Source organism: Lutzomyia longipalpis, chromosome 3, assembly GCF_024334085.1.
Source record: "Lutzomyia longipalpis isolate SR_M1_2022 chromosome 3, ASM2433408v1".
In the NCBI taxonomy this organism is placed as follows: Eukaryota; Metazoa; Arthropoda; class Insecta; order Diptera; family Psychodidae; genus Lutzomyia; species Lutzomyia longipalpis.
This window is the reverse complement of record NC_074709.1, coordinates 24,118,751-24,131,307: the sequence shown is the minus strand read 5'-3', so window position 1 is coordinate 24,131,307 and position 12,557 is coordinate 24,118,751. Positions and strand designations below refer to the sequence as shown.

The 12,557-nt window shown below is 30.0% G+C and overlaps 3 protein-coding genes across 30 annotated transcripts in view; 1 reads left to right on the top strand and 2 right to left on the bottom strand.

The window, feature by feature from the left end:
- Positions 1–8,972, top strand: part of LOC129792933 (protein alan shepard) — a 45,556-nt gene extending 36,584 nt beyond the window's left edge. For all 28 annotated transcript variants that reach the window (XR_008750859.1, XM_055832357.1, XM_055832354.1 and 25 more), the window contains one exon: positions 71–8,972. The gene's annotated coding sequence lies outside the window, so the exon portion shown is untranslated. The remainder of the gene's footprint in view (positions 1–70) is intronic.
- The window catches only part of LOC129792881 (activating transcription factor 7-interacting protein 1), a 481,750-nt gene that overhangs the window by 258,276 nt on the left and 210,917 nt on the right, over positions 1–12,557 (bottom strand). The gene's annotated exons all lie outside the window — the stretch shown is intronic.
- On the bottom strand, positions 8,976–12,520 carry LOC129792935 (importin subunit alpha). The gene is made up of 3 exons (XM_055832384.1): positions 11,922–12,520; positions 10,456–11,856; positions 8,976–9,393 (listed from the first exon to the last, which is right to left on the bottom strand). Exons 1-3 carry the CDS (start codon positions 11,970–11,972, stop codon positions 9,295–9,297), a joined length of 1,551 nt encoding a protein of 516 aa, XP_055688359.1. The 5' UTR covers positions 11,973–12,520; the 3' UTR covers positions 8,976–9,294.

Below are 12,557 nucleotides of genomic sequence, written 5' to 3'. Positions count from 1 at the left end.
ATAAAATGAAAATTAATGTAAATCGAAAAACAAACAATTATCTAAAGAAATATTTTTATTACATTTTCAGCTTTTGCATTCGAATACCTCAAATTTAACTCATCCTTTTGAGATGATTATATAATTTGATGATAATTTTTGGGCACGACAATTTCCTTGTTTTAGGACCACAGTTTGGACTGTGTTGAAAAAAAAAAGAGTTGTGTGGGATTTATTTAAAAAAAAAAAAAAGAAAATGTTGAGAAAGAAGAAAATACATCCAAAAAAATGGGATAAAAATCCATCATTGAAAGAGAAAAGAATAAAATAAAACAAATTTGGGTTTTTTTTTAAAGAACAACCCTAAAACATGATTTTGGTCAAATGCACTCAAAAAATAAAAAAATTTGCAAAAGAATGATTGTTAAGGAGAATTTAAAACATTCTAATTGTTGCGTGTGTCTCCTTTTCCAAATGGTGTTTTATTTTTTTTTATTATAGGTTTTAGACATAAGTGGAGGGAGTATTTTTTTTAAACTTAAGGAATTTGAGAGCAAAATTGCGATTTTTCTTAAAGACTTTTTTTTGCTCTTGTTTTCATTTAAAAAAAATTGGCAATTAATAAAAAAATATTATTTGATTTAAATCACAATGTTTGAAAACCAAAGGAATTAGAGGGGAGAAAAAAAAATACGGGGAATATTTATGAAAAACAAGAGGAAAAACTTTAAGAAATTTAGCGATTTTTCACAGTTGGGAATGCTTTGTGTGATTAGATTAAATCTAGTTAATTTATTCATTTTAGTCTTTTATTTTTTTTTAATTAATAAATAAATAGTGATTCAATTGAAGACATGGCGCTACTGTGGAAAATAATTCGCTCAAAAAAAAGAAGGAAAGTAAAACCCACAGATTTTCCATCCAAAAACGGAAGGATTTAAAATTGTAAATAGTTTTTCTTTTAATTTTTTTTTCTTTGTACTTTAGGGCAAAATTTTCACCATATAAAGAAAATATTTAATAGAAACAAGAAAATATTTTTCCATATTTTGTGGGATTGTTTAAACAAACAAAAATTGGGCCACGTGCAATTTTAAACAGAAATTCCTTTTAAAAATTATTTTTTTCAAAACTCAACTATAGAAAACAATGAATCCCGAATGTTTGAGGTTTTTCTTTCAATTTTTTCTCACGTGTTACCACAACTTTTGTAGAATATATTTAAATAATATTATTTTTATTTTGCTAAACTGTACAGAAGATCAGTGTTTTAGGGCGAGAAAAAAAGGAGAAATAATTCTGAAATGAGACGAAAACAAAGAAAAGAAAGAAACATGCGTGTAGGAAGACAAGGAATTGGCCCAAAAGCGGAATTTTAATACAATTTTTCTTTACTTTTGCATTTTCCCTTAAAGTCCGTCATAATGAAGATATTTTATATGATGAAAAAAAAAGAAGGAAAAACACATACATATATAAATGAGAATGCAATTTTTGAAAATAGTTTAAAACATAACAATTTATTGTAGGCTTGTAAGGGTGCCATAAAGTCTCGATGTTTTTTTTATTTTTGAATATTTTTTTATGTGTTGTTGTTTATGATTGTTTTATATTTTCTCCATTTTTTTTGTAAAAGGATTTGTGATTTTTTTTATGTTATTTATAAATATTTAAATTACAGATATATTTATTTTTTTCTCATCACAATCTCTTTTTACTTTTCTTTTCAAATTGCATTTTTTTGTTGACGGAATGAAAGGGATGTGTCTTTGGGGAGAAAATTGTATTTTTCCGATTTTTGGAATGAATGAAAATTTAAGGAAAAAATTAAAACTTTTTTTGAGGATTTATAATTGATGAAAAACTTATTATAAAAAATAGAAATCAGCGCAAGACGTTTATCAAGTGAGAAAAAAAGTCGGAATAAACGCAAAATGAGCAAAGAAATGAAAAGAGAAAGAATGGAAAAATAACCAGAGAGAGAAAATGCAAAAGAATGATAAACAATCTAGTCTTGAACTTCACATAACTGAGAATTAAAAAAGATAAAAGTGAAGAGGAATTAAGGAAGAAAAGAATATAGGCACCCCACGAAAATTTATGATTTTTTCCATATTTTACTAAAAAAAATTAATGAAGAAAAAATCCATTTATAGACGAGATTTTTTTTGTGACAACAATTTAAAACGGAACTTTTTCGTATTAATGAACCGAAGTACGAAAATGAATTTTTGTGTTTTTATTTTCTCGATGAGAAAAGAAAATATTTAAAAGATGATGAAAAAAAATATTACTAATAGTTTTTTCCCTCTTTTTTGAGAAAACAATTTTAAACGTAAAACTAGGAAGAACAAAACAAAAAAAAAGAATATCGATAGGATAGAACAAAACAGTTCAATATATTCTCCCTCAAAAAAACATATAATGGAAAACTTTTTAAATTGTCACGTATAGGAAAAAAAAACTATTACAAAAAGAAAGCTTCCAAGGATTTAAGAAGAAGAAAAAAATGAGATAGTTAAAAGCAAATTTTTAATCAACTTTTGAAGGCATTGTGCCTATAATAGGACAAGAAAAAAAACGAATATTTTGTAAAAGAAGAAAAAAACGACAATTCATATAAACGTGATGAAAATCCATGAGAGTTCTCTTAATAAACAAATAAAATTTCCCATTTTCACAAAAGAGAAAGAAATGAATTTTAAAGTAGGACAAATAGTGGATTTTTTGCACCACTTTATCCAATCCAAAAGCTTTTTTTCCAAATTTTTAACTTTTTTATTTAAAAATATATTTCTTTTTCTAATAAAATCCAAAAAGAAAATTATGACAATACGTTGAAGAAATGGGCTTTTCATTACACCTCATCAAGGATATCTCATGTGGAAAAAGTGCCTCTACTAAACTCTTCTCCGGGAACTTAAAAAAAATAACAATTTTGTAGTTCTTTTGGACTACCCACGAAAAGAAAAAGTTCCTCAGAAAGCACAGAATAAAAAATAAATAAATAAATAAATAATGAGCTGTGAAGGAGTTTTTTCTCCGTGAGACATTCCATAGAAGAAGCTAGATCTCTCTATCTTAAAGGTTTTGATTTGTTTATGTTTTTAATTTGATAAACATTTTATCAATAATTGAGAATTTTTGTTCTCAGGGGTGAGAAAAGACATATCTTCCAACATATTTTCATAATTTGTGTTCAAAAATATCACTTTACTCGGGAACTGATTGAAAATAAAGAAAACAAGAAGGATAAATCTGCCGGAGAAATTTTTGGAGTTTTTATATTTTTTGCGGAAGATTTTTAGGCCTTCTGGCTAAGCAAAGAAAGTTTTAAAAAAGTTCCAAATTTAATTCCTTAAGATGAACAAGCAAATTTTGATTTTCTTAAGATTATTTTCGCTAAAAGATCTAAGAATTAAGAAATCTAAGTGACACAGATTCGCAGATTTGAAGGATATTTTGTCCCTTAAACGTTGAAGATTTCTTTTTTGAGTTCTAGCGGTTCTAGCTCAATAAGAATTTAAGTCCTTTAAACCACAGAAATGAAAAACTTTCTTTCAAATTCCTCTGGCGTGATTTTTTCCTTCTGCAAACATTCCATTTTCCCTGTGAATTTCAATGCAAAATATAGAGAAAGAAAATCTTTAATCAGTCACGTTTTTTGGTCCTCAAGAATAAAAAGAAAATAAATACATGAAAAGATATTATGTAGAATATTCTTAATTTTAGATTCAAAAAAAGAAAAATATATACAACACATTTTTGTAGAATTGTGCCTTTTCACAATTTGAAAAAAAAAGTTATTGAGATGACAAAAAAAGGAAATTTATTTTTAGGAGGGATATTTTACCAAATAAACTCAATTTCAACATTTACAATATGCAAAAAAAAGTAAAGAGAAAAACTTTTCAATTTTTTTGTGAATAAAAAAGGAAATTAAAGCTGAATCAATTTATGGTCATTTTCCGCATTTTTTTTTGTCAATAAATTGGTCTTTTGAATGTCTACTAAATAATTAAATTTTACATGAAAACACATTTTACCACACAAAAGAGAATTAAAAAAAAAATGGCGAAAACATTTTTTAAATAAAAGAAGAAATATTAAATACTGTAGCGATGTGAAAAAATGCGGTTTCAGACCTTCTTGGGGAAAACAGAAAAAAATTTGATTATTTTATCTGTTTGCAAGAATAATAAATTTTTGGCACCTGAAATAACTTTATTTCCCTTTTAATTTTTGTCTCACAAAGAGGTGCCAAAAAAGTAAAAGAAAATTCAAAAATATTAACTGGATATACATTCAATTGGGCATAGTAGGAAAATTGCATAAAAATTTTTTATTAAAGAGCATTTTCAGTGAGAAAAGAATAGGAGAAAAGCAGGAAAATTTTTTATAATAGCTGTTTATTACAGTGAAAGCAACAGGCGGAATTAAAAAAAATGAATTATCGCAAAATAGAAGGGTTTATTTGGGAATTAAAAAGTGGAGAGAAAATAAAGAAATATTTGTACAGTCACGAAACATCGTAAGAAAATGAATATGGGCATCTCAAGAAATTTATACGAACTCTCAGAGAATACAAATGAATTTGCAAAATTTATTTTTTTTTTTTTAAGAAATTAATTCAATGGAAAAAATTTCTTTCAAAAATATTTGTTTTTATATTTAATTTTGTCAAAGTTGTGAAACTTTGATAAAATTATTCAAATATAATCAAAATTATATATTATAGACGATGAATAATTTTGATTCATTTTCATAATGGGGTCGATTCTGTAAGAAATCTTTTCTTTTCTTAGAACTTGAAAGGTTGTTTCAAGATTTTGACAGTTGACGCCGTTAATTCGTTCTATTGTCGTTCTATAAAAGGAGAACAAAGATTTATTGTTTTCAGAAAACAGACAGAAAGATCTCTAGAGATCCCTGGAAAAGAATTTTCCTTTAAAAACACGATTACTGAGAGAAATATTCTGTCAAAATCTTCAAAATTTTTCCCAGAATACCAAAAGTCTTAAAACAGACTAAAGATTTTTAACAGAATCAACCTCAATTTCTCAAAAGAATTTTCAAAGTTTTTTCTCTAATTTTGCAATTTCCCTCACAAATTTTCACTGTGAGAATTTCCACAAAAACAGTGGTGGCAGTTTTTTTGAGATAAATATTATATAAAAAAACGGATAAGAAATAAAAAATCCATAGAATGAAAATATTGAGAATATTTTACATAAATTAGGAAAGCAAAACAGAGAGGAGAAATTAGAACAGAAAAATGTAAAACTGATAAAAAATAAAGACTAAAGATAAAACAAAAAAAAGTATAGAATGAAAGTAAAAAAGGTTTATTGATATTTTTTTCAATTTTATGAAAAAAATGTTCCAAAGTTTTAACATGAAAATAAATTTTAAAAAAAATCTAACTAAATATTCAAATAAAAAAAGGATATTGTGCGCAACTCTCGGAGAATGATGATTTAAAGGAAAAAAAAGAGAGAAGGTTAAAAGAAAAGAGAACTATTTGTATTAACGTTATTGCAGAAGGAAGGAAAGTGAGAGAAATGCGAAGAGAATGGTGAGTTATACAAGACAAAAAAATTAAAAGAGAGAAATAGATGGCGAAGTACGTTTATTTGTAATAAAAAAAACAATCACGACTGATAACAACAAGAATTAAGAAAAAATATATTAAAGAAAAATAAGATAAGACGATGAAACAAATGACAGGAGACAATTATCTTGAAGAAAAAAAATAGTAGAATGTGAAGAGAGTGATGCAAAAAAACTGATGAGGAAATCGAAGAAAGAACCTCTTTCGTAGTGAAAATAAATTTAGAAAATAAAAAAAAAGAAAAATGCACTGTAAGTGAAGAAAAGATAAAGTAGAATTAAGTAAGTTTTAGTGCTGATAGGAAAAAAAAAATGGGAGAAGTATTTCAACAAAAATAAAAAAAAACGGAGTGCAGTGTGGATTTTTATTTTGAGAATTTTGTAGTGAAGATTTTTTGTTGGATTGTCCCTTAAATTAAAGGTAAAAAAAAAGTAATTTATTTAAAGAAAAACAAATGAGGTTTGTTTTCTGATACAAAACCCCATTAAAAACATTACCGAAAACCATGAAAGAAAAGTTTTTTTTTGTAGCAAAGAAACTCAAAGAAAAATCCACAAGTTGAGAAAAGAAAAATTCTCTTAAAGAAAAATCTATACGTTTAAGAAGAAGATGAAAAAAAAAATAAGGATAGTCAAAGGAGTTAGCAAAACACGCTAAAGATGAAAATATAGTTTTTAAAATGATTAAAAAATAAGTAAAGAAAACAAGAACGTTAGGAGTTTTAGATTCTTTAGTAGAGAGAGAGAATGGGGATAGCGTACGAAGGTGAAGTAAAAAAAAAACTTCTTTTTAGGTAATTTAATAAGTTGAATGAAGGAGAAAAGAGAAAAGCATTAGATTTAAGGAATTCTAGATGAATAAGAGCCTTTTTTTCTTTTTTTTTTTGCGATACTTTTAAGGGTCTTCTTCTTTCATTTCTTCTGTGAGTCGTTGAATTTAAGGTCTTTAAAAAAAAGAGGAAGAAGAGAAAATAATTTATTTGTAATGTGAGAATGTGAAAAAAAATCTGTGAGACACATTCGCCGTTTGGGGTGCAAACTCTCAACATTTCTCTTTCATTTTATTTATTTATTCAAGAGAAAAAGTCAATAGGATGGGGCAATTGAACTGAGAGGGAAGAATGAAAGAAAATTAAATTTTGGGAACGATTTTGTGAAAAATCTTTTATTTTCTTACAACGTAAAAGTTGTTAAAAGATTTTGACAATTTGATGATTAATTATTTTTTAAATAGATTTTTTTAACCTTTGGAGGATTTTGCTGGCCACCGTGGCCAATTCAGCTACTTTTAATCGTCATAGAATTAAAATCTATGTTTTAACATTTCGTGAAATATTCTACATGTTTGAAGAGAAGTTGAAAGAAATCTCGTCGAAAGCTCGTCGAAAGAAAACTTGAAAAAAGATTTTCTTATTGACAGAAAATAAGATCAAAATTTGAGGTTAGAAATCTCGATCCTCCAAGTGTTAATGATGTTTTCCAAGGATTTTTTTAGATTAGGATTTTTGAGGAATTTTCTAAACAGTCAAAGAAGTTTTCTGTTACAATTATTCGTCTTTTAGCAACTCAGAGCTCTAATTCTTACTCTTTAAGTATTCAGTTTGCTCAATAAAATGTAAATTGTGGATGTTTTTTGCGAGAAAAATGAGAAAATGGATGAAAATAAGAACTAAAAACGAATAAAATTGACCGTTACAGCAATTTTTGAATTACCACTTCTAACATTTTTGTTAATAACTTTTGTTCTTGTGGTCGTATCTACATGAATTTTTTACAGAATCTCCTCAGATAACAAAGAAACTTAATTCCACAAGATTCATTCTATTACTTCTCAGAATTATGGCGGTGCGAGGGTTAAAAAACACAATTAAAAGAAGAAACAAACTGTCAAAATTTTCAAAGATTTTTCATAGAATACTAAAAATCTTACGACTAACGAATTATAAGAAAAAAAGAGATTTTCATCAGAATTGTTCCCTTTAAAGGGCTTTTGAATCTCTTTCATAGAGGCTCCCATTAAGATATTCTTTTGATAAATTTAAAGAAAATAAATTTCAGTTCAATCACTTCCCCCTGTGAGGAATTTTACAATATAAATGTTTTGTTTTTCTCTATAAAGAGGGAATTTAATTTCAGTGGGAGTTTGTACTTCTTCCCCAGGTGTTTGTGCGCGGGCTTCCACACCTTGTTTATCACTCCAAATCTTTTCAATTTCTCCCTGAATTGAATAAATTCCCCACAAATAAAAAAAATATATAAATTCTGCGGATGATGAAGAAGCCCATAGTTTATCAAGTCATTTTCTTATAGGAATAAAAGAAAGAAGAAAAAAAAGTAGTTTTTAAAATTTAAGGAAGAGAGAAACTAAAGAGATCCTTTTTTCCATTAAATGTTTTTTTTTGTTTCTCGGGATTTTTTTTAAGTTTTATTTTTTGCCTTCCGTTTCATCTCTCCTTAGAATTAAGTGAAAAAAAAAGATGAAAAGAAGAAAAATCTACCGCCTAGTCTGATAAGAAATGAAAGAGAAGAAAAAACTGATGAGAGAAATGAGAGAAAGAAAAGAAGAATATAGATGAAAAAAAACGTAAAGTTAAGTGAAGAAAAAATGCAAAAAAAAACACTGATTTCAGTGAATAAAAAAAAACTTATAGAAAGAGAAGATAAAAAAAGAAGAAATTGATGATTAGTTCGTAGAGAGCAAAGTTAGTTGATAAAATGAAAAGAAAAAAAAACATGCTGTAGTTTTATAAATTTAGACATTAGTTGAGACTTAGGAATGTAGATTTTATTACTAATTAAATTTACCATTAAATGAAACATGAAAAGAGAGGATGTGGCAGTTTTGCGAGAAGCTGAATGCACTACTAGAATTTTTATTGCTACACCCACACACACAGTGAAGAAAAAAAAAGGATAAGATTTTCTTTTCCATTTTTTTCAGTGGAAATTGATGAAAAATCCTAACAAAAAAAGTTAAAAAATAAAAATTCGCAGTAGTGTTAAATTATTTTTTCTATCGTAAGATGAAAGATGAAAAAAAAATGATGAAGAAAAAAGCTCAGAAGTTAAGAGATTTTTAGCATTAGATTTTAAGGGAAGATGGGAGCGTGCGAGGAAAAAAAATGTTGCGAGATACTTTGAGTATATACATAGGCGTTCTTGATGTAAGAGAGATGAAAACGACACAAAACACGCTTGTAAAAAAAAAGAAGAAACAAGAGTTAATCTCTCTTATGGATGAGATGAGCAAGAACAACTTTTTAAATTAGCTATGTAATTAGTTAGGTTTAAAATTTAAATTGAATTTTAGTCATTCTAAAAAAAAAGAGAAAAACTGAGAGGAAGAAAATAAAGTAATTGAAGGAAAAAAAAAAAACAACAAAGTCTTTCTTTGCGAATGTGGAATTTATTGTGGAAAAAAATTACATTTATATTTCAATGGAGGAAGAAAAGATTCTTCATATACAAACTACATAAATTTCTTTGTTTTATAACATAAATTTCATGGGCTAAACGCGCGGTAAGCACAAGACGAAGAGACTTCAATCAAAAATCGAGTTTTTTTTTTACTTTTAGTGTAAACTGGGAAAAAGATTTCATATTGGATAAACTCCTTCAAAAAAAAATAATAATAATAAATGTGTATCATAATATAATTTGATGATCAATAGCGCTGCTGCTGTCTCCTGGGCAGTTTTTTTTTCATTAGAAATTGAATCCTCCAGTAGGAGCATTGGACGTGCCGGCATCAAATTCAAGGGCTCCATTTTGTTCATTTGGCTTCAAAGCCTGATGCTCCTCGGACTAGAAAAAAAAAACAAATTAAAGAAAAGATTGATAAAAGGTTAAGAAATTAATAATTTTTCTCTTTAGATAGTGATCGGATGGATCTGAAAGGAGTTTATTCATCTTTATATGCGTGGAAAATTAATGAAATCATCCCCGTAATATACTATTTTTATTTTTAATATTTCCTTCATATAAACATCTCTTCTTAAAAACCGAATAACTTTTTTCGATTACAGTTTAATACTTTTTTAAGTTTGGATTTAGTACTTTTTAGGCATAAATTTAGTACTTCTTTAACATTTTATCATTTTTTGGACTAAAATTCGAATAATTTTTATCAGATTGAATTTAATATTTTTCGGTCTTTAAATTAGTTCTTTTTAAACTTGAATTAAAACTTTTCGAAAGATTTTTTCTCCTCTATCTAAGACTTCAGTACTAAATTCTAAATAACTTCTTTTCGGCTTGATTTTAGTACTTTATGGACTGAATTTAGTACTTTTTTAATCTTTGCTCCTTAATCTGAACATTTTTAGAACTAAAATCTGAATAACCTTTTTCCTGTTTGAATTATGACTTCTTCGGCTTTAATTAAGATTTTTTTCAAGAACATTTTCTCTTTAATCTGTACCTTTTTTGGACAAAATTTCGAATAAATTGTTTCGGCTTGAATTCAAAACTTTCTGAACTTTTTAGTACTTTTTAGGCTTGATTTAGTAGGTACTTTAAAAGAAATTCTCCTCAAACGGATTTTTTTAAGATTGTTTTTCTGCTAATTCTGAGCCTCCTTTTGGCTTGAATTTAGTACGTTTTTTTTCTTCAATTTTTGCTCCTTAATCACAACTTTTTTAGAACTTAAATCCGCGAGAATATTTCAATACATTAATTGAAACAAATAAACAATTTTGACGTCATTCATTGATTTTTTAGCAGATTTTTTTCGACTAATTCCAGTTGAAAATACACTACATCTGGCAATTTCTAAATATTTTCTTGATTCTTGACAAGGTTAACGTATAACTGAATAAACTCCTTTTACAGGGCAATTTAATAGAATAATTCTCTTTGCAAACTTACCGGTCCAAAGTATAAATCGAGAAGATTGAATGCCTTCTGGTAGATTTCGCCATTTTCATGATTCTGCAGCACTTCGAGCTTATCGAGCCCGCCCACCTCTTCAATTTTGAGACACATCACTTCAATCCCTTCGAGTTTATCCGCCACAGCGAGGAGATTCTCCAAGCCCTGCAGCACGACTTTGACCACACGGGGATCCTTGGACTCAAGCAGATCACAGAAGGGCTTGAGGAAGTTGAAGTGTCGCATCACGTAGATCATCTGCTGATGCGTGGCACCAGTTGTGAGATTCGTTATGGCCCATGCTGCTTCCTTCTGGGACTTGAAATCACCCGTGGCGAGTACATCGATCATCACCCCGATGATACCTGCATCGATCACGTGTTGAATCTGCCGTGGATTCCCAGCTGTGATGTTGCTCACAGTCCAGGCGGCTTCCTTGACAATGCTCGCCTTGGGGTAGCGCAGCAACTTGGCGAGACGCTCAATGGCACCCGAGGAAATGACGGCGTCTGTCTGCAAATCCGTTCCGGTGACAATGTTCCCCACAGAACGGAGTGCTGGTGTGATGATTGATGGTTCCTTGGATTCCAGCAGCTCACTGAGACGTGGAACACACCCGGCATCCACAACAGCCTGAATCTTGTTGTTATCGTCGTCAGTTATGTACGAGAGTGCCCAGCATGTGTCACTCAGAACTTGACAATCCTCGTGCTGCAGAAGACGCGCCACGGTGGGCAGAAGGGTACGGACATGATCAAAAGCCACAGCTGGTGGTTTATTGCGGCAGAGATTTGAAATGAGCCACACCACATTGCGAAGGCACGACAGGGTTAGCTCCTTTGTCAGCATACGAAGAAGTGCCGGAATGATCTGATGCTTGAGAACATTGTCTCGGGGTACTGCTCCATCCCCGGCAATGTTCCCCAATGCCCAAACAGCTTGTTCAGCCACATTGGCCGCCGGGGAATCCATCAGGGCGACAAAGCGTGGCACAGAATCCGCATCAATGACTGCCTTTGTCTGCTCTGTGGATCCCGAAGCGATATTCGTGAGTGTCCATGCGGCCTCAAATTGAATATCCGGATTATCAAAATCTCCCAGGAGCTGAACACAAATGGGTACAATCCCATGATCAATCATAATGTCAATTGGGGGATTTCGTTCCCTTGAAAGCATCTTTCGGGCTGCCTGAACGCATTCGTAGCGCTTACTCTTGTCCGGATTCATGAGTCCCGGAACAATTTCATCCAGACTGAGAGTCACCTCTGACTGCACAGCGGCCTCCTTGAGTGGCGACAGGGATTCATCGAGTTCAATATTCCGGCGTTTCATGAGCTGATCATCCTTCTTATTCTTCCGCAGCTCCACCGTTACTTCCTGACGCCGAATTCGCATTGTCTGTTTGAATTGTAAAATATATGATGCAATTATCTCCCCTCACACAATCCCTCGTGTTTCCTTACCTCATGCTTAGCATTATTCTTGAAGGCACTAATACGATCGTTCTCAGGCATTTTTCTCTACACTCTTAGCTTCTAAATTCCCCAAAAAAGCCTCTTTTTCCTTGGCACAAGCACCCAACACCTAACCTCAAAAATACTTTTATGCAATTTTCACTGGAATTTGTAGCCTAAATTCACAAACCACCACTATTTCCTAAAGTAACCTAGCACAGTGGATAGAAGAGAAGAGATTTTATTGCTGCAGGAGCAAAATATTCAAGGAAATTTTGAGATCAAATGAGCTGATTTTATGCGCCCTCGTTAACGAGAAACAACTGTTTGAATATTCGAAGGGGACCGTTACTAAACTCCGCTCAACAAAAAATTATCTACCCATCGCCACAATCGAATTTATTTCTCCGCGGAATTTGCGCGAATTGTCACGGGATATTTAGTTCGTTAGTCCACTATATTGAAAAATCCTGGCCAAATGTGATTTTTATTAGGTAAATATTTTTAGAGCTTTCGGCTGCTAATTTAAATTATTTTATAAAAAAAAATTGATTACCTAATTTACTTTCAACCCTTTCAACGAGACTCTTAAAAGGTTTTTTTGAGACAGAGTATGCAGAATATTAAATTGAGAGTTCTTTGGAA